The sequence below is a fragment of the Aquila chrysaetos genome, chromosome 10 (genome assembly GCF_900496995.4).
Source record: "Aquila chrysaetos chrysaetos chromosome 10, bAquChr1.4, whole genome shotgun sequence".
In the NCBI taxonomy this organism is placed as follows: Eukaryota; Metazoa; Chordata; class Aves; order Accipitriformes; family Accipitridae; genus Aquila; species Aquila chrysaetos.
Genome location: NC_044013.1, coordinates 35,370,620 through 35,396,554, shown reverse-complemented (window position 1 = coordinate 35,396,554; position 25,935 = coordinate 35,370,620). Strand labels below are relative to the sequence as shown.

The 25,935-nt window shown below is 40.1% G+C and overlaps 1 protein-coding gene across 1 annotated transcript; it reads left to right on the top strand.

Annotated features, from left to right (window-relative positions):
• Positions 1 to 513: 513 nt before the first annotated feature.
• Positions 514 to 22,771, top strand: MYL10 (myosin light chain 10). Its single transcript, XM_030029177.2, has 7 exons — positions 514 to 696; positions 8,559 to 8,645; positions 11,447 to 11,522; positions 12,995 to 13,099; positions 16,641 to 16,719; positions 21,723 to 21,771; positions 22,533 to 22,771. Exons 1-7 carry the CDS (start codon positions 694 to 696, stop codon positions 22,629 to 22,631), a joined length of 498 nt encoding a protein of 165 aa, XP_029885037.1. The 5' UTR covers positions 514 to 693; the 3' UTR covers positions 22,632 to 22,771.
• Positions 22,772 to 25,935: the final 3,164 nt, after the last annotated feature.

The window sequence follows — 25,935 nt, the reverse complement described above, 5'->3', positions numbered from 1 at the left end:
AACACCATATTCATTACTACACATCTCTTTTTTTATGCTTTGAAGTCCATGACTCTCCATCAATTTGCAGAGGCTTGAGATCTGGCCACTGGACTTCAGGCATGTGTGATAGATTCAGGGAAAACAGACCTGATCTGAGTCACTTTATTGCCATCTGCAGAGCAGTGCTTTTCCAGCATACGTCCCAGTTATAGATGCACCTATGCAGAACCTCAGTCATTTTTCTGGAGCTCTGAATGCATGCACCAGACTCTGGAGATACCAGACATCTCAGTGGCCCAGATTTTTTGCTAGTTTCCTCTGCATTTTCTCAAGGACCATGTTTCTCTTTTTGCTTTTTCAGGATGCCATGTCCACTTAAAATCTTTTTAGTGCATGCCCTGTGTTCATTATTTAGAAGTACATGGGAAAGCCCCTTCAGCTCTAGCTTATTGTGAGTGCTGTACAATTGTATCCCAACTGCCTACTCTACTTACCTAAGGCATTATTCCTGTGAAAGCAAAAGCCATGCATGGAACAGATGCTTGGAATGTATTGGGATCCAATTACTGCACTTTTCCAACCTTACATCTATTGTCTAAACTTGGAGCAGGCATATTTTTATTCTTTGGTGACACTATATAAAGAGACAATTGGCATTGAGTTTGCTGGCTGACTAGTTGGCAGAGAAGGGGTGGAAGGAGCAGCAGCAGTATGGTAGGTTTTATTCTTTCCCATGTCTGTCTGTTTATCTCTGCCTGTATTTCTTTCTGACTCAACAATTCAAACAGAGCACTAATGATCACACTGGACCCCATGAAGTCTCATACTTACTTAGTATCACATCCAGAATGAAGATATATCCCATAAAGCAAGCTGTGAACTTCCAAGGACTTTTCTGCATGTGTTTAACAAATGAGTTAAGGTAGGGAACATAGATGTACTTGCTGAAGGGAAGTGCTTGTGCATCTCGTTCCAAGACTAATACACTAGGGCAGCAATGACTGGCATGGCTGGTGTTAATTAGTGCTAAGGTCTGCCATGGTGTGATGGGGAGTGAGGTGAAGGGATATCTCTATAATGGTAACTGTGCTGCTCTTGAGACTGAGAGGAGAAGTAGGAATTAGGGCAGAAATTTCTGTGTCTTCTCTTTGCCCTGCTCACTGGTGGCTTTTAGCTCTGGGACTCCAACAGCCACCTCTGCACCAAAAGTGCACCTGATGTGATTCCAAGGAGAAAAGAAGAACTTCTGCCTAAGGACCAGTGGGCAGACTGGGCTCTATCTTTGTCTTCTGCAAATTCAGAGGAATGACTACAACAATATTAAAAAAAAAAGCTGACGGTTTTCTCTTTCCTTAATTTTCTCCTTTTTGCAGGTCCTTTTCAGGCTGTCTTAAAGTAATGCTGGCCAGTGGCTCCCTGGGGCTATGGAATATTTGATTCTGGAGAATGCCTGAGGGGTAGCTGTATATGAAAAGCTTTCTCAAAGCTTAGTTCAAACCTGATCCCATTTAAGCAGGTGATGAATGTGATCCAACTGCTGTTCTGAGCAGAATAAAACCGCATTCAAAGTAATTTCTAAACTCCACGCACAAAACTAGGTTCCAGTTTCAGTCAGTGCAAGCCCAGTGTCAGTGGTTTCACACTGAGCATGCAAGCCACTAATCACATTCTTCACCACTGTTTTAGAAGTGAGCAGTGCCTTGTGCTGATTACACCTCTTCAGTTGTGGATTTACAGGTTTCCCTTTAATCAGCTTCACTAAAGTCTAAGCCAGCCCTTTTGTGTGATGGGGGGCAAGTGCTGGGTCTTAGATTTTCTTTTTCCCCTCTTTTTTCAAATTTTATTTACCAGTTTTCTTCCCTCCTTTTTAGTTCAGTGACACACCACACTGCTTGATGTTTGAAGACATTTCAGGACATTCCATGGTGAAATTGCTTAAGTTAGGAGATATGAAAATATAGGGAGAGACTATTCTGTCTCCTCACTCCCAGTTCAACTGATGATTCTCTGTGGTGGTTCTTTTCATTGTGCCTTTTGTTTTGGGAAAATATCTTCTGAGGTACCTTACTATACAGGGACACATGAAACAGATTTAAAATAGAAAGAAAAAAATAGCCTTAATGAAAGAAAGCTGAAGAATATCTTTACATAAGGAAGTGATCATTTTTTATTAATCAGAGGGAAATGTATATGTAATTATGCTAGATGAACTCTGTGGGGAGGTTTTTTTCTCTCTTTATGATGTCTTAAGGGATTTATAAATATTACAGAGGTTTTATAGCATCATAATATTTCAGATGTGCAGTAAAGCTACTTTCAAAGGATTAGTGCAGACAAAGCAGCATAGTAAAAAATAATTACAAGTCAGCCAGTGCTACTAGGCTCTGACATACAGGGCTGATGAGAGTGAGAGAGGCAGGGTTCAGGGAGATAATTTTTCTAACAAGAGCAGACCACACAAGTGCTGTGGAATGGAGTTCTGAGAACTGTCTGCAGCTCTCCGTTAATTCCAGGGAATTTCAGTGAGGTTGGGTCTGTGATGTCTCCCTGCATGCTCTGTGCTGATGGAGAGAAGGAAGGGAAGAAGAGAGGTGGAAAGAGGGAGAGGGAAGCCTTTTTCTTATTCCCAAAACATTCCTGTGTTTATTCAGTTCGAGTGACACCTTGTAGCAAATTCTGTATGCTGAAGGGAACTCTGTACCCAAAAATAGATTGCATTCTGATCAAATGTGTTTTGCAGCCTGCTTAACTGTCTGGAATGTACCACCTGAACTGAAAGAAGTACTGACCTCAGTGGAGCAATGCTGATTTCACTAGCTGAAAATGTGGCCAATTGTTTAACTGTTGAAGTGTTTGTGTATGCATCTGCACATGCATGTGTGTATACATATGTGCGTGTCTGTGAGCATAGAGGACTGTGTACGTAGAGAGGGACTGTTCATCTGTTTACATGAAGGAGGAGGACATGTATATGCCAGAGAAGACAATTTGTTGGGTGGGGAAAGCAGCTGGTGGATTTTGGGTCGTAGAGGTTGAGCAGTCTGCAGTTGGAGAGGTTATCTGCTGTTCCGAGATAAGTTTGGGGAGATAATGCATTCTCTCTGTATATCTGTGGAAGAGAAAAAAGAAGACTGTGATTGGGAAGGGATTTTATGTGGGGCAAAGGAGAATGCTTTAGTGTATGGGAGTGTGAAGCAGGGAGGATGCAGTTCAACAGATTTTTCTATCTAGCAGGGATCAAAGGTGTGTGTGTCTGTGTGGGTGTGTGGGAGGCTGGGACTACGTATAAAATGGAGTGAGGATGAGAAGGGAGGGATCTGTTTGTGAGTGCAGAGTAGGTAATAAAAAGATCTTGTTTCTCAGTTCTGATAACGTGGGTTTTTATTTGAATGATCTGAGGCTGTTGCCTGTTTGAAATGCAAATTGTGCCCTTAGAGCAGTTTATGTTGCTTACTCCTCTAGACTGTTGCCTCAAAAGCATGCACTTGGGTTGGCCTTATGCTGCTCACCTGCCATGAAAAGGACCTAAACCACACTAAAAAAAGGGGTGGCTTGTCCATAGCTGGGAGCTTTGGTGCAGATGCAATGTAAATTATCTCAGCAGAGCAAACTTGTGAGACAATAATCAACAAAAATCCTGTCCAGTGCTGCAAAAATCCCTTGGATGGGCCTGAGATGTAACTTTTGATTCAGAAGTTGGATTCAATGATAACAAAAATTCAAAGACAGGAAATGTCAGCACTGAGATTCCAGAGTGGATGAAAAACAAGGAGAGGCTGTGATGGATGAAAAAGTTATAGTAACTCAGAGTTAACATCATACTGTGGATCACAGTAGGGGACAGAACCTGAGCAAGATGATGGATGATTCTGTCTTTTCTGTAGTCACAGATGTAGTTGCAGAGGAAGGAAGTATAAAATGTGAAACAGTGCAATTTAAAGCTGGTAGTATCTTATGGCTAGTTTGCCCTGAGCTGAATGAACACATAAGGGTACAAGACCACAGAATCAGGCTCTTAAACGTGTATGCCACTCTTTTTCTCTGAAGGACTCCCTCACAAGAGACCTGCTTATCCATTGGTGTCTTCACTGGTAAAAAATTAAAAGAAGACACAATAAGTCACTGAGTGGGGAAGTGTTTCTGCTTGTGTTTTAACTTTGGCTGTCAGGAATATCAAACTGTGTCATCTTTAGTTATTTAGAGTATTTTCTGAGTGTTCTAAGGCATGGTGGACCAAACAGGGAACTGACCTCCCCAAACCAAACCAAAAATGTGGCTTCTGGCAGAGTGCTGCCCATTTTGCCTGACTGCCTGTGGAGACATTCTTGCTCTGCAGAAAATGCTAAGTAGAGGTTGGTTAACTTCATACTTACTGAAGGGTAGGAGTGTGCATCCGAGCAGTCAGTGCAGAGTAGCACCAGTTATGGAGCTGTGCCTTTGTTTATCTTGCAGCAACTTGTCTGTTTTACCATACGTTTCTTGGTTGCCTGCAAAATTCATTGAGGGGCTGAGATGATGAAGTTCTGCAATAATCCAGCATCACTTCCATTCTATCTCTGGTCTCACAAACCTGCTCTAGCACCAGCCTTTTATGAATTTATCAGGGTAAACAACGCCTCGCGTTCTGAAGTAAGAACCAAGTATTTTCAGCTCCTTCTTCCTTTGCATGTAGAGATATAAACTGATTCCCTGGCCCCTTTTCTTTTAGGTCACCCTGAATTCAGAGATTTCTTCACTCTGATTCACTTGAACATACACCCCCATCCGCAACATATAAAAAATGAATCCCTATTCTTATATCCAGAGAGGCAAAGGCAGCGCACACTCATTGTTTCTGCCTGCCTGTGTCACTGCACTATCCTTGTTCTCTCTGGCTCCCTGATGCTGCCAGAGAGGAGAAATATAAAGAACCTCAGTGAGGGAAACTCAGCTCAAAGCAAATGGCTAGTTCAACAGAGTTTTCTTGGGACCAGATTTTGGTATGGATCCATTTTTTCATTTAAAGATTCTAAAACAAACCAAAACCAACCAAAGAACCAACCAACCAACCAAAAAAAAAAAAAAAGACCCTTTAAAATCCAGGCTAATTGAGAGAGTGCTAACACTAGTAAGACAAACGAGTGATATGCGACAAGCCTGTGGTTTCTCTTCTAAAGTGAAGTGTTGTTTTCTTCACAATGGGATGATTAATACACTCAGGCAGGAATATTAATAGGCTTGTTCAGTTGTTGCAACATTCTTCCCACTGCTGTGCTATTGAGGCCTCGGAATCCGAGCCCAGGGGACTCTCAGCTCTTCAGTTTCTCATCTGGCACGTTTTGTATGTCAGTCTCAAAGCACATGTTGCAAAGATAGAGCAGCTATCTTTGCAAAGTGCAGCTCGGCACACTTTGCATTTTACAAATGGGGAAATCAAGGCAGACAGAAGTGATGTGTCAGTCACCCACTTGCTCCTCTGTAGGTCACCTACTAAATCCTTGACAGTTTAGAAACCATATGTTTGCTCAGTTCTGTATTGCTCTTTTTACTATGCCATTTTTTCAGAGAGGTACTCCGGAGTCAGAATCCTGATTCTATTCATCAAAAAATTCTGGAGTGTTTGGAGTTGTCAGACAGCAGCACAGACCTATTTCTGTTCTCCTAGAGCTGCCTTTTAAGTTGATTTACCCACCAGAAAGACAGTAACAATGTACTGTATTCTGTTTCTGCTCCACCTACTTATCTCTCAGCCTTCCTCTTCATAGCGCCTGCCTACCCACCAGTCATGCAAAATCAAGGTGCAGTTTCTTTCTGTGATTATGTATTTCCTAGCCTTTCAGAGCAGATAAATTGCATTCCCAACACTGCATAGGCAAAACCCAAGAGACTGGTAATCCAGGATGCTCTATACTTTTGATGCCAAAAGTCTGAGCTTGAAACTGGTGATGGAAAGCCATTCCCATGCAACAGCTGTTCATTGGCCCCTGTGAAATGTATTGGTGGTCTCAGCCCCATTCCACAAGTGAGGAGATCATAAAAAGGATCCACACCCAGAGCTTCAGCAGAAAAACTAAAGATAGATTGAGCGACATGGGCACTGATCTCCTTTATCGTTCCTGGAGGTGACTAACCAGAGAGCAACATTGAACAAATACCATGCTAAGATGAATTTCTCCTAGTACAGTGATTGCTCTCTGGATAACTAGTCTTCAACCTTTTTTGCCTCGAATAGGACTTCATTAATGTAAAGAAACTTTGGGTGTTTTTTTGTGTTGCTGGTCTGTTTCTAATAGATACTGAGCCACAGCTTTTGGGTTTATCTGATCTTTTCATATAGCTACAATCCTTGCTTAAAAACTTACAGCACAGAGAACCCATTAAACTGAGGAATAATGGAGGTATTGCCAGTGGTTAACATTTAAATTTAATAAAACCTGGGGCTGGAGCCCTCTGTCCTTCATTGTGGTGCTAGCTTAAAAAGATGCAGATAGTTTGCTAGCGTGTGGAATATTTATCATGCTGAATATGGATGCTGTATTTGGTCACAGCAGAGCAGAGCATGAGAATGGTAAAGCGTGTTTTGTCTTCATAAAGACCAGCTACACAAGCACAGGAGAACCAGTTCTACTACCCCATCCAAAAATGCTGAGGCCAGCCTTGTGCCCTGTGGTCAGTTCCCCTAGACAGCTTGCAATACATTCCGCTGGGTAACATCTGCTTTCTTTTTACCTCGGGGAACAAATACATGTAAATACGTAGGATTGTTCTTAATATTTCCATTCGATCTGGAAGTGTTGAAAACCTCCACCAGGCACCTCACGTTACATGGAAGATTGCCCATTACTGCTCAAAATAACACTTATTTCATGTGGAGGAGGAGGAGGGAATCTGTTTATTCCAAAATCAATATTTCTACATTCATTAAACATTCCACTTATTCACTTTTTTTTTTCCATGCCTGTGGTGGCATTCTATCCTTATTTTTATCCTCACTGCAAATACATTTTTCTTTTTATTTCCATTCCCATTTCCAGATTTTAGTGCTTTGCATTAGCTGATTTGAGCTTGACAGGTCTGGAGTGTGGGTGTGTGAGTGAGTGTCTACCATAGCCCTAATTTTCAACCTGGGATCTGAAACAGGGTGGCTGAGTGCGGAAATCTGCCTGGCAAATTAAATTGATCAGACAATGTATACTTCAAACACAGTCAAGTGGGAATATTTCCTTGAGCTGCTCTGCTCCTCAGGATATTTGAAATCAGTATTGAATTTGAACTTTCACAGGCTTTTTTATTTTGATGAAAGGAGACAGTAGAAGTTGCCTTCTGTTTCATGCAGAATAGCCCAAACTAAGTAAGACTAATTTTCCATGACATGAGAACCAGGTGGGACTATGATGATGAAGTTTAAAAGTAAAAATGATAAAGAAAAAAATAATCTGTCTAGAAGGGAACTCAAAAGGCAATGTAGCTCATTATCCTGCCCCAAGTAAGGATAATGCTGTGATTAAAACATTTCTGTAATCCTTAGGAACCACACGTTTTATTCTTTACTGCAGAACAAGAACTGTATTGTTTTAGGCAAGCTGGTTGGGCCCTTATTCAAAGGTATATAATAAAGTCTAGTTCTGACTGATTTTTAGTGAGCATTAGATTCTTAGATATCATTGTAGCTCTTTCCCCAATCTTTCTCTGTCTCAGTCTTCAGATTACAGAATAGTGATAAAAGCCAGCCTGCCCTTTTATTTAAGATGACTATCTTGAATATTAAAATTATATGGACTAGTCAGGCAATGTACTGTAGTGTCATAGGTTGGTGCAAGAACATAGACTGTCCTCTACAGTGTAGAAGGTGTTCCTACATAGGAAGAATCTGTGCAGTTAGTGTTGGTCCAGACAGAGCAGACTTCTAAACTTTTCTATGTGAGTAGGAAATGATATAATTTCCCGTTATAGTTCCTGAACTGAGTCTTCATGTAGGGCCTCATTTTGAGTCTGACTGCCTGTCCCTGCTTGGGAACTGGGAAGAAGGAGTACCTGTAGCCACTTATGTGAATTGCTTGAATTTCTTGAGAACAGCAGGTTGGGAATTTTAGCTTACATCTCCAAGTGAGTCTGTAAGCTTACATCACTCCTCCTGTAGTACAGAGCTCTGAAAAGCCAGGGCAGAAGGGGGAGTAGTCTTCTGCTTCAAATGGTCTGGCATAGGTGACTTTACCCAAGGAACAGGCAGTTCCTTGGGGAAACAAGCAGTGCACCAGCTGTGATATTCAGAGTCACACTCTGAGTCCCTCACCTTTTTTAAGGCAGCACAGTGACAAGCCGTCCTTGTTTATCTGAGCTGTCAGGTTCCAGGCCAGAGCAAGAGAATGGCAAAAAGCCTCAGTGAGAGATTAATCTGTTACTAAAGCAGCATTTTTCATCCCATTTATATATATATGTATATATATGATTGAATTAAAAACCTTGTCATAACAAAACACAATCCTCTTGTATTACTTGACTGTATATATTTTACCTTCTGTTAAAGATGGAATTCGCTTTCCTGGGTGCTTAACAGACAAAGTAATATATATTTAATCTTCTTATTTGTATTACAGGCTCCAAAAAAGGCAAAGAAGAAGATAGAAGGTGGTTCCAATGTATTCTCTATGTTTGAACAAACCCAGATCCAGGAGTTCAAAGAGGTTGGTCACTACTCTGCTGTTCTCTATAGGCTCCTGTCATTGCTAATGAATAACATAGGTTTTGTTTGTAATCCTTATTCAATTCTCCATCTGCTTTAATAGAACACACAGTTGTTTTCTGAATCATCTCTGTGGTTTTGGCTGGTATATAATTTTCCTTGTGTGTTTGTTTGTTCTTTCCTTCGTTCATTCTTTCATTCTTTCTTTCCTTCTTTCTGTCCCTCCCTCACTCTCCTGTCTCAAGACCTAGACTTATTTGCAACGCCCCCAAGCCCCCACCCCAAAATAAAGGAAAAGTATCATCTCATCCACTTTAGCCGTGATTCAGGAAAACACTTTAGCACATGTTTAAAGTTAAGTTTAAGTGGTATTTTAAATAAAAATAGTCTTACGTGCTCAAGTATTATCCTGAATAGAGATGCCTTATTGAACCAGGGCTTTAATTAGTGGACTGTTCCACAATAGCAATAGAAAATATTCTTCTATGCCCTTCTAATACTGCCCACAAAGTAGAAACAAAAATACCAAGAAGCCCTCAGCCGACTTCCTCCATAAATGCCAATAAAACAAAACAACATGTTGAGATTAACTAAGTAAGCATCTTTTAGCTCCCAAAGAATTTGGTATTACCATGCACTGTAGATTCTTCGACCAGTTACCTGTGAGGAGGTAAATCTAATGGGCTGGCATAAAAGCTTAAGCATATTAAAGACAGATAATTTGTTTGATGAGTTTATGCTCTTTTTCTGAGTGGATATTCTAGAATGTTTGTGAGGCCATCACATTTTGCACTGGTTTGTAATTTTAAATTATTCATTTTTTCCCCATTTTTTGCTAACTCACACCTCCAAGGCAATTTCCAATGGGATAAATAGCTACTGTTTGTGGCACATAGTTTGTGCATGTGGCTTTCTTTCAACTTTACTTTTCATGAGCATTCCCACCAGTGAAGTTCAGTGTGAGTGAGACTAAAAACCCATGCAAAGTATTGTGAATATGGCCCAGGTAAATGAATTGAAACCACTAACCTTTTCCCTACAGTTAATGGGGAGATGTTTAACACTCTTCTCCCACCTCTTCTCCATATCCTATGAACCTCCAGTCTTATTTTCTCCAAGGACTACTTTTTGAAGTTGTACCAATAAAAAGAAGAACTGGTCAGAATGCTGTATGTGATCTACTCTAAATAATACTAGGAGCGTTTCTGGGAGGACGGTGGCAGAATAATGCCAAAAGCATGAGGCAGTGGAGTTGTCCAGTGAAAACCAAGACCACGCTGTGTCTGAAAACTGCATACTTGGGACAAATATTTCTGAAAAGCTGTTTTTGATCAGAACATTTTTATCTACAGATTTCAACCAGCTCACCAGAAAATGTTTCAGCATTGCTGTTACTACATTATTTTAAGTTCACCCATTACAATACATACCTAACTCTCTTCCCGTTTTCTGTGAGCTTGCTGGGCTCTGCTTTGCTCTTCATATTTTCTTCTGTTTTGCTTCCAAATTGTGGGGATCACCATTTAAAGCAAGCCCCCCTCAAAAGGAGGGAAAACAACTCTAAAGACTTGGGCTTAATTTTTAGAAGATGATGGTTTGGCAGGTAAATGAAGGGTTATGAACATGCATGCTGCAAGTAATCACATGGGCAAACTGGAATGTGAGCAGGGGAGCTTTGTAAGAAACTGGAGGTAAAACTACATGAAGATATGTTGATATAATATGATCATGGAAAGAAGTGCACCCCGTAGAGCAGTAGACTTTAAAACTCTGCAAGTTACTGCAGCTGCAATGAGCTGTATTCTCAGGAGAATGTAGTCTTTCGTAATAATACTGAAGTGAGAATAATTCCTGGTCATTGTAAAGATACACTCTCATATTGATGTGTATATGTCAGACAGATAACCAGCTTCAGAGATATGTCTGGTTCTACTATTCCCCATTGTATGACCAGGGGAATTTCAGGTCATTAAAATCTTTCAAAATCAATGAAACATTAAAAGTGTGATGGCAGTGAATAGACAGACATGCAAATAGGTACTTAGATAGATAGGCAGTTAGCTGGCTTGGTAAATAATGGTTAGAGTACATAAATTCTGTGTTAGCTGAAAATAGAAAAGTAACTGGTTTTTTTCTATCAAAAGTTAAATTTTGCCTGACAAGAAGTATTTAAGGTCAACACATCAAGGTCAGTCAGAGCACAGGGTACAGTCTGAAGGATGCAATTTATTGGAAAGGGAAACAAACTTTGAATAAATAACACTATGAAACCTATATTTCTCTGTACCTTTGAAAATTCAGCTTTCTCTGTATGATGGATCATTTTAAGGCCAAGAAGAAATTGACTTTAGCTTGATAGAAGACAGATATCTACAGTAATTAAATGTTTTACAGAATATGATAGCTGCACAAAGGAACAAAGTATGGGAAAAGTACAAAACACACAGAGTAACCACTGACTAAATCCTTCCTAACTAAAGCCTCCCTAATTCAAACTTTTATGGGTTAAGGCCTGAATGGCTGGAGCTGCCAGCATTGGCTTCCGCCCAGCTACACGCTGCACTGAGCACTAATTTAGTAAGAAGAAGTTTGGGTGGGTTTAATTAAGCCTCTTGCCAAGATACAGTAATGTGTTGAAAGTGAGGAAAGTGCAATGATGTGGCATGATGTGGATGAATCAAAGGAAGTTAAATATTCTTTTTTACACCATGAATATAATACCCCCTGGACTGGTATGTGTGATTGTAGCACTGTCCAGTGCAACATGGCAATGGCAATAAATTTTCCTTTTTCTTCCAACAGGCTTTTACCATCATGGATCAGAACAGGGACGGCTTTATTGACAAAGCAGACTTGAGAGACACATTTGCTGCACTAGGTAAACTGGTAGTAATAATTAAATACTTAAAAGAAATACAGTTTAAATTTCAAGCACATAAGAAAAGTTTGTATTAGAATTACAGTGGGGGAAGTAATGAGATAAACATGAGGCAAAAGGAAACCTGTTCAGTTTGATCTTCCTCCTTTATGGTAGTTGCTATCTTAATACATAGCTCCAGCTGGAAAGTCTCCTGAGCAGCCTCTTTTAGAAGCAAAATGAAGGTCTCTCTGGGACTCAGTGGCGGGTGCAAGAGAGCTGTGCAGCTGGCAGCTCTCCAAAGGCACTGATCCCTCCCCTGCAACTATTTCATAAAAAGCCCACCCAAGCAGGGGTCCATGCCACGCATTTCTGATTTGCCTCTGAATCCGGGCTTCACAGGCTGCACCTTTTTCATCTAGGAGCCATGCAATATCTACCAATTAACATTGTTGTCATGGACTAGCTGCCCCTCTGCCCACACAAAAGTAGGAGGACTTCATGTGAGGTTCTGTGCTATTGTGCATTTATGTGGGGTGGAATGTGCATGTCATGAGATTAGGTATTGTCCATTCCATGCGCATCACAATCCTGATAATATCAAGCAGATTAAAGCAAATCTTCCCAAGGAAAGGAAAAATCAAAATGTTCATGATCCCAAACCTGGAGTTGTATCCTTGTTGCAACATTTGAGGCTTGAACAGTGATGTAGGCATTTGGGCTTTTGCCATCTGGATCTTATTAAAAAGAGCTTGATAAGAATCTTTAGTGCTCCCTGGGGTGGAATCAGACGCCAGCAGAGTCAGTGCAAAGAGCAGAAGCTCCTGAACTCTTTATTGTGACAACGAGGTTTGCAAACTTTGGCCTGTAGCTACTGTTACCCTGAAATATTTATTTCCTAAGGCCAAGTTCTGGTATCTTTCCTGTTCAGTGAAGCCCTTCAATGCCTATAAAGTACAGTCACAGCAAATTACCACTCAATTTGAGTAGAGTTGCCAGGATCTAAATTCTCATCAATAGGACTGTGCAAAGATGGGGAAGGGATAGGACTACTCGACTCGTCCATCTGCCCTCTACTCAGAAAGGCATCTCAATATACAGGAGGGCAAAGACTGAGACCTTGGATTCACTTCAGTCACTTTGAAGTCTGCTACATTATCAGTGGGGCCCATATTTCACCTGAGGTAAAAAACCCCCACCCCCCCCCCCCTCCACCCTCCCCCCCCCCCCCCCAGTTTATTTAGAAGTGCCCCTTCTTTTGTCCACTGCTGGCCACGTCCATATTATTTATCCTTCTTAATCCTTCAGTCACCCTTTGATCTTAGAGCCAGCTCTGCCAATTTGTTTTACACTGGGGTATTCTGGAGTTGTGTTCTACCATGTTATTAGCAAAGTTGCACAGAGCCCTGAGCTCCCCAGTGGGAGGAGATGAATGGGAATCATTTTTTGAAACACAATTTGTGATTTATTATGAAAAATGATCTCTGCTGCAGGTCGTCTGAATGTCAAGAATGAAGAGCTTGAAGACATGGTGAAGGAGGCGCCAGGTCCTATTAACTTCACTGTCTTCCTTACTATGTTTGGGGAAAAGCTGAAAGGTAAGTACCTTTGGGGGGTTGGAGAGGTATCTGTCAAAGATCCTCAGCACTGAAATATCTCAGCACCTTGCAAATTATAATAATGTATCCACAGAACAATGCTTAAAGGCAAGGAGTGATCTCCATTTTTGCAGACAGAGCTGAAGTATGAAAAGGCTAAGGGACGGTCCAGAGGACAATTCAAAGGTGTGATTTCAGCTTGCATAAGCTAACATGAAAGTGGTGAGTTGAGGTCCAGAAAGTAATGAAATCACAGCAGCCTGGAGCAGAGTGTAGATGAGTTATTAACTGTCAGGTTCCTAGGCTGAAGCCTGTTGCTCATGCTATAGTGGTATCACTCCCAGTGTTAGCTGGTTTAAAAGTATGTTCAGTATTTCTACAAAAAAACCCTTCTGTGCTCCTTTGGCTCATTATGCAAACATGACCTCTGCACCATCCTTGCAGTTATAGGGCGTGAAGGAGCAACATGGCTTTCCCTCATTTTCTGTATTAGTTTTAACTCAGTGGCGCAGCCTTGGTTTCACTTGAGGTCAACAGTGCTTTTGCCATTGGATGAAGATTTTGCTGAATAAGTCTTAATGGAGTGGATAAACTGAAATAATTTAATCTCAGTGTGTTTACAATGATGAGGGAGAGGGATTTTGCCCATTGCCACAGAATATATAGGGATCACTGTAGGGAGTTCGGAAAATGTGGGTACTAAATTTGTTGTTAGCTGGTAATTTAGTCATCTCTCTTATACTGTTAATAGCTAGAAACTCCAAGAGAGGGAGTGTGAGGCCGAGAGAAACCGCTAGTCATCTTCCTATATGCATTAGACATAGATGAAAGCCTTGACCTTCAAAGAAAGGTTGGCCTCAGCCAAGCACGTTCCAGAAGTTTGTTAAAATAACTAATGAACAGAAAAATGGAAAAATCTGATCCTATCTTCTTAAAAACATTTATTGTATTGCTGCTGGACTCTGGCTTTATATTGCTGAGCACAATTTCAGCGAAGGGCTTTCTATGCTTGGAATAGAAAACAGAGAGGTCTGAAAGAAAGAATTAATGTAGCTAGTCCTCAAAGAAATACACTATTGCTAAGGAGCACACCATGTCTGGAAAGCATAAGAGGTGATGGAGAAGGCTGTAGACTGACACTCAGGAGGGGATTTTATTACCCAGACATCAATCTGTCTTGATCACAGTGATGCCTCCACCTTTACATTCCAGATGTCATCTTGCAGAGTAGGTAGTGCCCTTCTCCATAATCTTCCTTCTGGGACATGTGACTATTTCTTGTGGGGTGCCCTGCTACCCATTCCTGGCTATTTGTCATGCTTATGACCACACAGAGCATGGAAATGAGCTCCTCTTCCTTTTCCCTCTTCCCTCTTGTCTCTTACGATTGCTGAAGCTGGCAAAGAGTCTGGCCCTGCCAATTGTGTGGCCTAAAACCAGAGCCAGCACAGGAAGGTGAATGGTAAAGCATACCCTTCTTGTCTGCAGGTTTCCTGTTGGCTACTAGCAGAGGAGGAGGGTTTTTTTAATTTCCATTTGGTGAAGGGAAAATCACAGCTGTGCTTGTCATGCCCTTCTGGTTGGGTTTGTCATGCAAAGGAAGCAGAGCCAAAAGACTGCACATTCCCAATCAAAACTAATTGGGATGAAGAGCCTTTGTAGTGCAATTAGAAAGGGAGAAAGGGCTAGAGGAAGTGGATATGGCAATTTTGCAACACTCTTTATTAGCTAAGTACCACTCAGAGAATTTGGTGAAAGGTGCTTTCTAAGTAAAATTTGTTGTGCTATAATTGATTTCTGTCATAAAGGGGAAGCTGGGATTTTCAGGACGAGCTTTAGCTTTATATATTGAGATTATGATGCCAGATGAACAGCTAACAAAACTCGGTTTATGTTAATGCCAACCACATGGAGCTGTTTCTACAGGGAGTCAGAATAATACAATTTGTACAGAAAACAGAGATGCCGCACATCAAAGAAACCACTTTATTTACCAGCTAATCAATAAAGAATGCCTGCTGCATTGCTTCTCTTCAAAGCCAAAGTCCAAGGATATGACAGGGTAGAAAATGTAAAACACAGTAAGGAAAAAAAAATCCCCCACACAGTGGTGACTACTTAAAATGCAGACCTTTCCTTGGAGCTGGAAGATGTCTCTCTTCATGGGACAATCAAAACGCTCATTAAATACCAATGCTTTTTGTATTGATCATATGTTTATTGCTGTTTGAATACACTGCCTACAGCTTGGCAAAAAAATACACATGGCCAGTGTGTGTGACAAGAAGGAGGCCATATAGCCTTAGGTTTATTCACTGTTATATCCACTAAGATACTACTGCTAATCCTTGTGAAACCTTTTAAGCAAAGAAAACTGAGGCGGCATCAGGAGTATATGGAATCACTAGAGCAGGGAACCTTGACTGGGTTCTATTCTGGTTGTATCTCTGCCAAACTTTGAAACAAACTTTGAAACTGCAATTCTTCATGTTATTACCTTTTTTTAATCACGCTTTCAACATTTCAGCATCCCAAGTAGCTTCATTTGTCCATGGGTCAGTCTACCTGCTTGTAAATTTGGTTTCCTACAGTTATAAATAATGATTTGTATTATATATACTACCGTAATATTTTGAAATACTGGGGAATAGTCAGAAAAAGAGTATATAGTATATCCTTTGGTGTGGGTTGACACTGACTGTAAGCGAGTATACTCAGAATCTGCAGTATTACAGAATGGTTGGAAGCCCCAGCCAAGATTAAGGCACTGTGAAAGCTAGTCCCTGACCCAAATTTTTTCCAGTCTAAATAGATGGGACAGATAAAGGGTGGAAGAAAAGGAAGACTATTACTATCATTTTACTGCTGGGAACAGAGGAGCAGGGAAATTAAAGTCATACCAAAAGTCTCTGGCCCAGCTAAGAGCAGAAGCAAAATCTTGGAACCATAGTCTAGTGCTTTAAACCATCCTGTTTCTATAAGTAACACTTAATGAAGAGATACTTAAGTGGAAGTGCACTACAGAACATAAGTGCAGATCACCGTTTTACATTGATCATCCTGTTTCCATTGCATTCCACTGACATTCTGATTTTATGATGAGCTCCATTTCCTTTAGTGAGGGAAATAACCTCTTCTCTATATAGCGAAGAACAAGTAACATCAAAAAGTGTTTTTACAAGGAACGTACAGTACAAGATTAAAGGAAGCCAGTGAGGGAAACAGTTTGTTATATTTTCATTTCTGAAAGCCACTAATCCTCTGGGTACTGATATTGGAGACCAGTTCCTGGAAGTTTTCTCTCCTGCAGACATAGAATAGATATGAGTTATTATTTTTAAGCTTCTGAGCATTGAACTGTTCACCTCTATTGTTTATCTGACATGACAAATGCTGCCGACTTAAGAAACCTTTGTCTTCAAACCTATAACTGCAGAATTCTCCATTTTGCACTGTTTTCAAGTGAATGCAATTACTTAGCAAGTATTCAGCAGCTATAGAAATACATCCAGGCTTCTAAATTATATTTCATTAATTTTAGGCACAGACCCAGAAGAAACCATTCTGAATGCTTTTAAGATTTTCGACCCAGAAGGAAAAGGCCACATAAAGGCAGACTAGTAAGTTTATTTCAAATCCTTTTAAAAGAATAATAATAATGATAATTGCACAAGTTTAAAGAACTGCTTAAAAGCTATATTTTTCACAGTATTTTAAGAGACAGAGGAACTGTCAGGCAGAGAAACATTTAGCTTTGTAAGCCAGAGTTAAAAGACTGGACTATTGTATGCATGTATTTGTATACCAAAAAGAGATGTTATTGTCTTCAGACATTGCAAGAGTCAACGGAAATATAATCACATGTAGGCCATTAGATAGCCTTTTTTGAAGGTCTGGATATAAATCAACACATGATTCTGTGTAGATTAACTCCATATGTAAAATTAAAATGAATGTCTGGTGCCTAACTCTCAGAGTGCTTGACTAAAACAGGAAAGCTAGTCCCCTTTCAAAAACAGTGATCAATTTAATTAACTCCGGGAATGAGGACATTTTCCTTGTTACATGTTTACTGTTTGAGCCTTCTGCTTTTAGACAATAATTTGCTGTAAAATTCCTAGATATGGTGGGAGCCAAACCAAATAATACTATTAATAATATGGCAATTATTGTCAATACGGCTATTTTTTAAACAAGGAGGCAGGACATAATTTGTATTCATAACCTGTTACACCCAACAAAGCAAGGTAAAAGGACTTTAAGCACTAATTGCACAAATGTGCAAAATGCACAAAATGTACATTGCACTGCCAGAACAGTGTAAGCAGGCCTTCAGGTAAATGAGATAAGTGATATCAAATCAGGGCAGTGGATGAAGAGGTCTGATGTATGGATCCAATGAAATGCTTTATATGCCTAGATTTATGCATATGCTTAAATTCCTTGGTGAATTTGGGGTCTATACTTTTACTGTAGCAGCCATTTCAGGTAGATTTTGTAAAGCATAATATATATAGGAAGTTTATTATGGAACCATGAGTTACAAAATTGTATTTGCATCAATTAATTCTGCTAATACTGTGATAAGGTAAATGAAAACTAGACCTCTTACCAGAACCTCTAAGGTGGAGTTTTCCATGACATTATCTGCAATTATCGATGTCTCATGAAAGTTAGTTGGAAATACAAAATTCACGTACAATATTTCTTTCCATTACCAATACGCTTTTCTATGACAGTACCCCAGTGGGTATGAGAGTCCTATTGTGGTACGCAATGTGCAAAATAAAAACAAAGAGACAGTCTTTTCACTAAAGAACTTCCAAATTAATTAAAACACAAGTGTATGTAGCAAACAATCAGAAGAAACAGAGGGTTAACAGTCATCCTGATTGTTTTGGGGTTAACATTAACCAAACAGCTTGGGAGGAACAGTCAGAGAAACACATCAGAAGTGACTCAAACAATCAGAATAAAATGTAGCCTGTTGCCAAATAGGCCAGATCACACAGTAGTGAAATCACAACCACGAAATACATCCTTCTGATAATACAAAACTCATGAAATGTTATATTTCCCGCCACTATCTGTAACAATATACTGCATACAAAATCTGTGGCTTGCCACCCTATGTCCAGTTCCACATTCCTTGGACACTGGAAGCCAGTTGGAGTTTGGGGCAAATTATGAATGCAGTATCACACTCCAAAATGAAGATGAGAGAGAAATACTTTTATTTTTCCTTGATGGAAAAGGTCAACCTTGTCCCCACCCCCACTGCACAGCTAACATTAGACAATTGTTTTAGTTCATCACCACAACAGAGCATAATGTTTACTTATTAGACCCGAGGGTAATGTTGATCATTACAGAACAAACCATTAAATCAATTCCGTGAATGTCTTTGAGGTTTAACTTCTATTCATATGCTTCCAAAATTTAGACATTTGAAGGTTTTGAAATAATTTTTATGTTGGCTTATACAGCCATTTCAATATGACAGTTAATGTTAATAAGTAATATTTCTCCATATTAAAAAATCCTGGAATGTTTCTCTCCAAAACCAGCCATGTTGACCTTTTAATCAGAACTTCTTTTTATGTTCATAGAGTTAACATCCTTCTGGGGATTTTTATGTCTCTTCCCTCTGCATGTTTTCACCTCTAGTCTGGAAATGACTCACTTAGTCCATCTGATGGTAGCTGGGATGGAGTCTTCTAACCTTTCCAGAAGCTCCAGGAGTTTACAACTTAATTCCAAACTCAGTGACAGACTTTGTTTGTCTGCATCGTTATACCACACATAAAATCCTTCCTATAGCATGATGTCAAAAAGAGAAAATGCTTTAGGTCACATTCTCAGCTGGTATAAACTGGCATAGCTTTTGGAAAGGTTAGATGATTCAGTCCTAAATGCCATTCATTGGACAAAGTGAGTCAGGCCAACATCAACTGTGTCTAGTGTTGATGCCAACAAAACTTTTCAGATTTGTACCAGATGAAAATGGACCCAGGGAGTTTACATGAATTCTGGACCTTTGGAGATTAGTTTGACTTATCTAATGATCTTTCTTATCATAGCTGTAGAGCACTGCTCATTTCAACTCACGTGTTTTTCTCCAAGACAGCACTGTAGAAAGGGCAAACCCAGTGGAAAACCAAAATGTCCCAGAGATTTCACAGATAATTTTAAAAAAGGTTTTGAAAATGTAAGAATGCAACAAAGTATTTGTAACTGTAGGAGGAATTGATGTCAGCCAGGACAAGAGATAACATTTAGACTCCTACGTCAAGGCAAATGGATATTCTTTTTTGCCCAGACAACTTTGATTTTTTTTTTTTTTTTTTGAGAAGCGAATAGACTTTAAAAAAGAAAACAAGATACACAAAGAAAAGAGTGCATAATCTCTAGCTTTGGAAATTGTGAGTGTTTGTTTCCCTATAAAATAAATAATGGAAAATGTGCTTAGATCCTTAACTGAGTCCTTCTTCCTTATGAGTGTGCCAGAGCCTACTGGGCTGTGCATCAGAAGATTATAATTAGATATTTGATCTTTTCTTTTCCCCTAAATACTTTAAACATGTGAAAAGAAGACACATAGTGCCCAGATCTCTTTTTAGTTCAGTCCTGTTTGTGATGAAGTTTATTTGTGACTTCTGACAAAATTGCTGTAAGTGCTTCTTTCTATTCACCAAGCTCCTTCCTGTATCACACTTCCTATTTACATTTGCTAACGCTGTTCACCCCAGTGCGCATATATCCAATAATCAATTTGTGCTGATAAGAATGATCTCTCTACTCTTGCACCCACTGATCATTTGCGAATTCCACTTCAAAAAATGCAGTCACATAACAAATGGCCAGGATAACAAAACAGAAACAGCAATATGAGAGAAAGAGATGAAGAAAGACTTTGCTAAGTAAAGTAATGCAGGAAAAATATATGCAATAGCTTAAACTCTGTCTGTGACTTCAGAGTATTTCCCCAGACTTGCATGGATATTTTAACTCTTGTCCTTGTGGGTAAAGTCCTTATTCATTACCCAGAAACTTCTTTTTTCAGTTTTCCCTTTCTGTCTTTCCAAATGAGCCCTTCACATCAACAAGAAAGAGATTCAAAAGTGCATATGCCTCTTATGCAAATTGGGATATGCCTTTATTGTAGCCTTTTACTGGAAAACAGTATGTGTGTCAGAGATATGAGGAAGTACAGTTGTAGCTTTGCCATCAAAACTACACTTTTATCTGTGTGACTTTTTTCACTCAAGACGCATGGTGTATGGGAGCAGAAAGGGAAGCTTTACTATTTTGCCTGAACATCTGCATCCACAGTAGGTGAATTTTGCTCATATGGAAGCGTTCCTGTGCAGGCATGATTTCTATTATAAATAGTTAGTTTTAAATATTCACTTTAAAAAGCAGAAATAAATATTCACTTTAAAAAGCAGAAAGGGCTGTTTCCAGAAGACCTATTGCTCTCACCTCCGCCAACAAATTCTTCAAAAAAGCAGCCTTTTTTTCAAATCTACAAACTAAAACAGATTTCTATACTTGTTTCAGCTCTTGGTTTTGTACAACAGACTGCTCATCTGTTATCACAGGTTTGTAGTCTGTTTTACTGATCTAGAAAAAATCCTCATAATATATAAATACCTTTGGTAGTAACAAAAGGACACAACTCTGCCCCTTCAGTGTGAATGCAAACTCTTCAAGATTAATACAGGAATTCTTCTACAGGAAGGGGAAATTATTAGTGCAAGTGAAAGGGATGTTTATAACTGAGTTCGTACTGGTGGATGTTCTAGCACATTGTGCATGTATTACCCTCAGCACATGAGTAACTGGGTGAAATATAAAGATATTTTATCTAAAGGGGTTAGACTAGAAACTGCAATTGTTCTTCCTGGCTTTTCTATTCACCTATGAACTTAGGTAAAGAATTACATGCTTGACTGACTTCCTACAACGGGTTTGAAAACACAGGGTAAATCAGCTGAGAGTCTGTCCCCAAAATATTCTCTTTGATGTAATTGCATAGGATGCAGATTGTGTGTGGGATAAGCTCCTTGTTACAGTGCTGTAACTCCAGATCAAGACATTGTACCGTGAAATACAACAGGTCTCATGCAGTTTCACAGCCTCCTCTGGGAATGACTGCATGCAAATAAAGGGGTTCTCAGATGATGATTCGGAATAGCTGTTGGAGTTCTCTTTCAAGTCCTCTTTCTCATTTCATGCTCTGTTCCTTTCATCCTCAGATTTTACAGAAAATATTCTCTTTTGGTTCTGTTAAGTGATCCAAACTTTAAACAGCAAGTGAGAAAACCTACCATTTTAGGTTAAGATAAGCATACAAAATTGCTGTATTTCAATTAGAGTAATAACCTTAAACAATTTTAAACCTCTATAAAATGTCACAAAAGCAAAATAAGTTGGCAGAGCGAGGCGTTGACACTGACGGTGCCCACAGAAAATCTCTTACGATATCACGTAAGGATTAACAGCTCTAATTTATGCAGTCACACAGATTTTCTCTCATGCAACTTCAGGAGGGATCTTGCCATCTGAATTGTCATGTGCCATTATCACCCTTTAATCAGGTTATTTCGTTTTATTTGAACAGCATCAAAGAAATGCTTATGACACAGGCAGACCGGTTCAGTCAAGAAGAGGTAAGGACCTTCTTTATTCAAAATAGGAATCTATCTCCAGCTACTATTCAGCAATAAGTATTTGCCCCTCTTTAAATGCATGAATTCAGCTGAAATCCAGACTGAGAGAAGGTTGATGCCAGCTCTAGCAATTAGGAACAATTCAAAGCATCTCTTCTGAATAGCTCCATGGCTAAATCAAAGTCAGACAGATTCTTTGGACTTCCATCCAAGTGTAAGCGTGGCCTATCTCTTGCTGTTCTTTCCTATGGTGAGCTGGGCAATGAATTTACTAGAGTTCAAGTGGGTTTGGGTGGGGACTGTGATCTGGTTTCCATTTCTGTGAGAGTTATTTTGTTTGAAATTTGAAATGAATTCTGAAATGAGGTACTGACTTTGTGGTTTGTGTGAGACTGAACATGGATTCTGCTGGCTGGGAGGAATTTAGAGGGACTTTATTTTCAGAAAAGGAGATTGAGTGGAGTTGGTTCGTGGCAAGAACAGACTGGAGTGCAGACTATACTACACTATTTGGCCAGGGCTTACCTGGCTTTCAGGGAGAGCTCTTTTCAACAGGGAACTTGTTGGTATTCTAGCAGGACTGTATTAACTAGTTGTGTCCTAATTCCTATTTCAATTTTACTGAAGCTAAGGAAAAATCTTCCATAGCGGTTAACAGATCAAGGCAGAAGGGAGCTGAACGGGGTTGAAAATGAAAAGCAGTACGTGTTGCTGTCCCACAGTCCTACATTTATAACACTTATCTCCTGTTTGCTTGGCAGATCAAGCAGATGTTTGCTGCTTTCCCTCCAGATGTCTCTGGTAATCTTGACTATAAGAACCTCTGTTACGTTATCACCCATGGTGAGGAGAAAGACTAAGAGGAAAGAGATGAGCTTCTCCTGTGACGATGCACCAAGTTATTTCATAATGCTTTTGTGTGCAAGACAAAGGGCTAAACATTCAGTATGTGAAGCCATGTGGTCATCAGAAGAGAACCAATAAAACAATTGAAATTAGATTAAAGTTATTTAATGCTCCTGTTTTTATAAAAGATGAAAATACCAATTTTGTGAGTTTTTTCCCATCCTTTTTTTTTTCTGTCAGTGGTTTGAAATGGAATTTTCTTGATGAACTGGTGCTTTCGTGATTTATTGGCAATCCTAATGTTCACCAGATGGTCCACTGGGCACTGCAGTGTTGCTTAACCTCTTGTCTTTTATACATAAGTTCCATGTATTAATTGAGAAATCTAACTTACTGCACTAGGAAGAGTATTTGGTAAATAGAATTCTGTTCCATTTCACAGCCCCTAGCAATGAAAGTGTAAATAAAACAATCTTAAGCTTTTGTGAATATGCAATATGCCCTCTCTGTCTCAGTGATGTGGCCAGTTTCATAAGCCACTTGGGTCATTTGCTTTGGTGCAAAAGAACAGAAATAGTGGAATAGTGGCTACTTTTCTTATAGTAAAATTTACCTAGGCACACTTAGAAACCAGTAATAACGAATTTCCCCTTTCAGAGGTACCTTTCTTATGTGTAGGAGGTTGTCCATGAAGTAACAATAAAGCCTAGTCTTTCACCCATTGGCCATTAGCCTTGTTTTACAGGTGGGGCACACACTGGAAGGATGTGCTTTGCCAAAGATTATCAAAAGTCTAGGGACAAAGACAAGAAAAGAACTCAGGAACTGTAGCCCAGGGTTATACATGAAAGCAGACTACCTCTCACGTTTATAATCTAAGATCAGCCTAGTTTCTAAAATGGGCTACAGTTTCTTGTATTTCGACTTCTAGGAACTGGACATATTTTGCCTATGTGGAATATTGCATGAATACTTCCTGCGTGGGAGTCAGAAGGATGTTGCAGCCAAAGTAAAACAAGCTTCTGCTGTTTCAACAACTAATGGAAATGGTTTCCTTTTGCATCAGTGTTGTTGGCTCCACAGTTCCACAGACATTGAAAGGAAGTAACAAGCCACTTATTTTCTGTTTCCACCTTAGTCTTTGTAGAAAGAGAACTTGAGGGTAAGGTGTCAAATTCTGCCCTCATCAGGAGGGGCAGAAATTACATGAAAAAGCTTCAGCATCTTCATGACTCAGGGATGTGACATTTACCCTCACCTGCATTTTCTGTTGTTCCAGCAAAACCCTGCACTCTGTGCACTTCAGTAATATGGAACAACTGGAATGAGAAGGCTCTTAGCAGACACAAAGTTGATATAATAAATCTCACCCCTTGTCTCTATGTCCAGAAGCACTGTGCATATTCCTGTAACAGCAATATTTTTCTAGTATAAGTAGGCAATTCCCAATTGTATCTACCAGTAATTATCTCTCTTGAAAATATTAGTGGACACAGCTAGAAGCGAAATTCAGCCCTTTCTTGCATGAATCTCGCTGAAGATGTGGAGAGGGCTTTAGCACTTCTTGCCATATGTTCCTGTAACCTTTGAAATCGCATGGTCACCCAGACCCATCCCTCCCACCACGGTGGGGAGCTTGACTGGGCTTTGGGGACTAGTAAAACTTTACGCAAGGCAAGACTCTACATGACCTCTTCTTCCACCTCATGGCTTATTCACCAGAAGCTGAGCTTTCCTGTACAAGCACAGTTCTTACCTCTGTTTCACATGATGGCTCTTTTCTCCCCAGAATGTGTTTTTCTTCATAGGTGAACGACCACTGCTTATGGGATGGGGTTGTAGATAAGCAATGGGAGGTCATGGAGGTAGAAGATTTTTGGTGGCACAGTAGAAGCGATGATTTATGAGCTTCTGCTTTAGGCTCTTATGCAGACCCAAACAAGTGACAGTACTTCTCAGCAAGGAAAGGAGCTGCTTATGTGAGAGGGCTGCAAAATGGACGTTTCATTTACAAACTTCAGTTGGAAATTGCTCAAGTGGTAGGTCTAGTATATGCTCTTGTTTGGCACAAACGCACATGCAAAGTTTAATACTACCTTGTATAAGCTCCACAAAATCACATACCCAACCAAATGAGTACTGACTGTTCCACTAATTTGAGCTGAAGTCACTCAGGCGTCAAATGTCAGATGGTGCTTTAAAGATTTCAGAATGAGACTGAAGACTAGATAAAATGGCATACAGGCCTACCTTTTGGCCTTCAATCTAGAGAGGTTTATTTTTCTTCATGCAAGGTGGTAGGCCAAAACTTTGAGGATAATGCTTTTGAAAGATGAGGTCACATTTTTCCATCAAAGCATGCACAATTTTTGATGGGTCCTTTTTCATCTGTTACTGTCTAGTTACATGACTTCTTCAAGTGCAGCTCTATGGCATCTTAGGCCGATGGAAGTCTGGTCTGAGCAGTTCCCCATTCTCCCCTTCCCCTGGCTGTGCCCCCTCCCTCCCTCCTCTCTCAGGTCATCACTAGAGCTCATACACACACATCAGGTGCTGACTAAGAAACCTCCCTGCTCTTCAGTCACATCAACTCCCTAAATTTTCTTACCTGTCTGCAACTGTCAGGGCCCTGAGTGCACTAATAGGCTTTAATAGCCTTGACAAGCCTCACCTGGAACCTCCACCCACACCTGCTGTCTGTGGGCCCAAGAGCCCCATTTAAGCTCAGCCCAGGGCCTTTAAACCTTTTTTTGAGCTACAGTCTTAGACCTACACTTCTCCTTGGGCCTTCCATATCGCTGTGGACCTGCCTAACAATCACTGAACTGTGCATGACTCTAGTAACTGTCACTGGATGTAACCCTGACCTGCAGCTTGCTGTCTCAGCTTGATCTTGGACCTGCCTCATCATCATAGACTTGCCTGATAGTCTGGACTCTTGAACCTGACTACCACCTTTGGGCTTACCTTGCTTGGATATTGGTGAGGCTGCTTTCCTGCTGGCCATGTTACCATGCCCTGCTGCAGGCTCCCTGTTCCTTAGGGAGTAGTTGCTCCCTAACAGCTGCAGGTGGAGCAGGAGCATGGAGCTGTGGGTAGGATGGAAAATAGGACCACCTTAGTGCAGATTAGGTTGAGCTAGCTTTGCTTAGATAAGCAATTTGTTTTGGAGCAGTGCTGTTTTGAAGCAAATCACTTGATTGTTCCTACTTACCTTGAGCAACCTAGGTAGCTTTTTTTGAAGGAAGCTAAACCAGAGGCTCTGTTTGAAATTCAGTCCAAATTCCCTCCAGTTCCTGATGGGGACCAAACCAGGGT

Bases quoted from the DNA above. Each gene is read 5' to 3' on its own strand.
- MYL10 (XM_030029177.2), top strand. The intron at 8,646-11,446 runs GTTGGTCACTAC...TTCTTCCAACAG, and splicing joins AGATCCAGGAGTTCAAAGAG to GCTTTTACCATCATGGATCA. The intron at 11,523-12,994 runs GTAAACTGGTAG...TCTCTGCTGCAG, and splicing joins AGACACATTTGCTGCACTAG to GTCGTCTGAATGTCAAGAAT.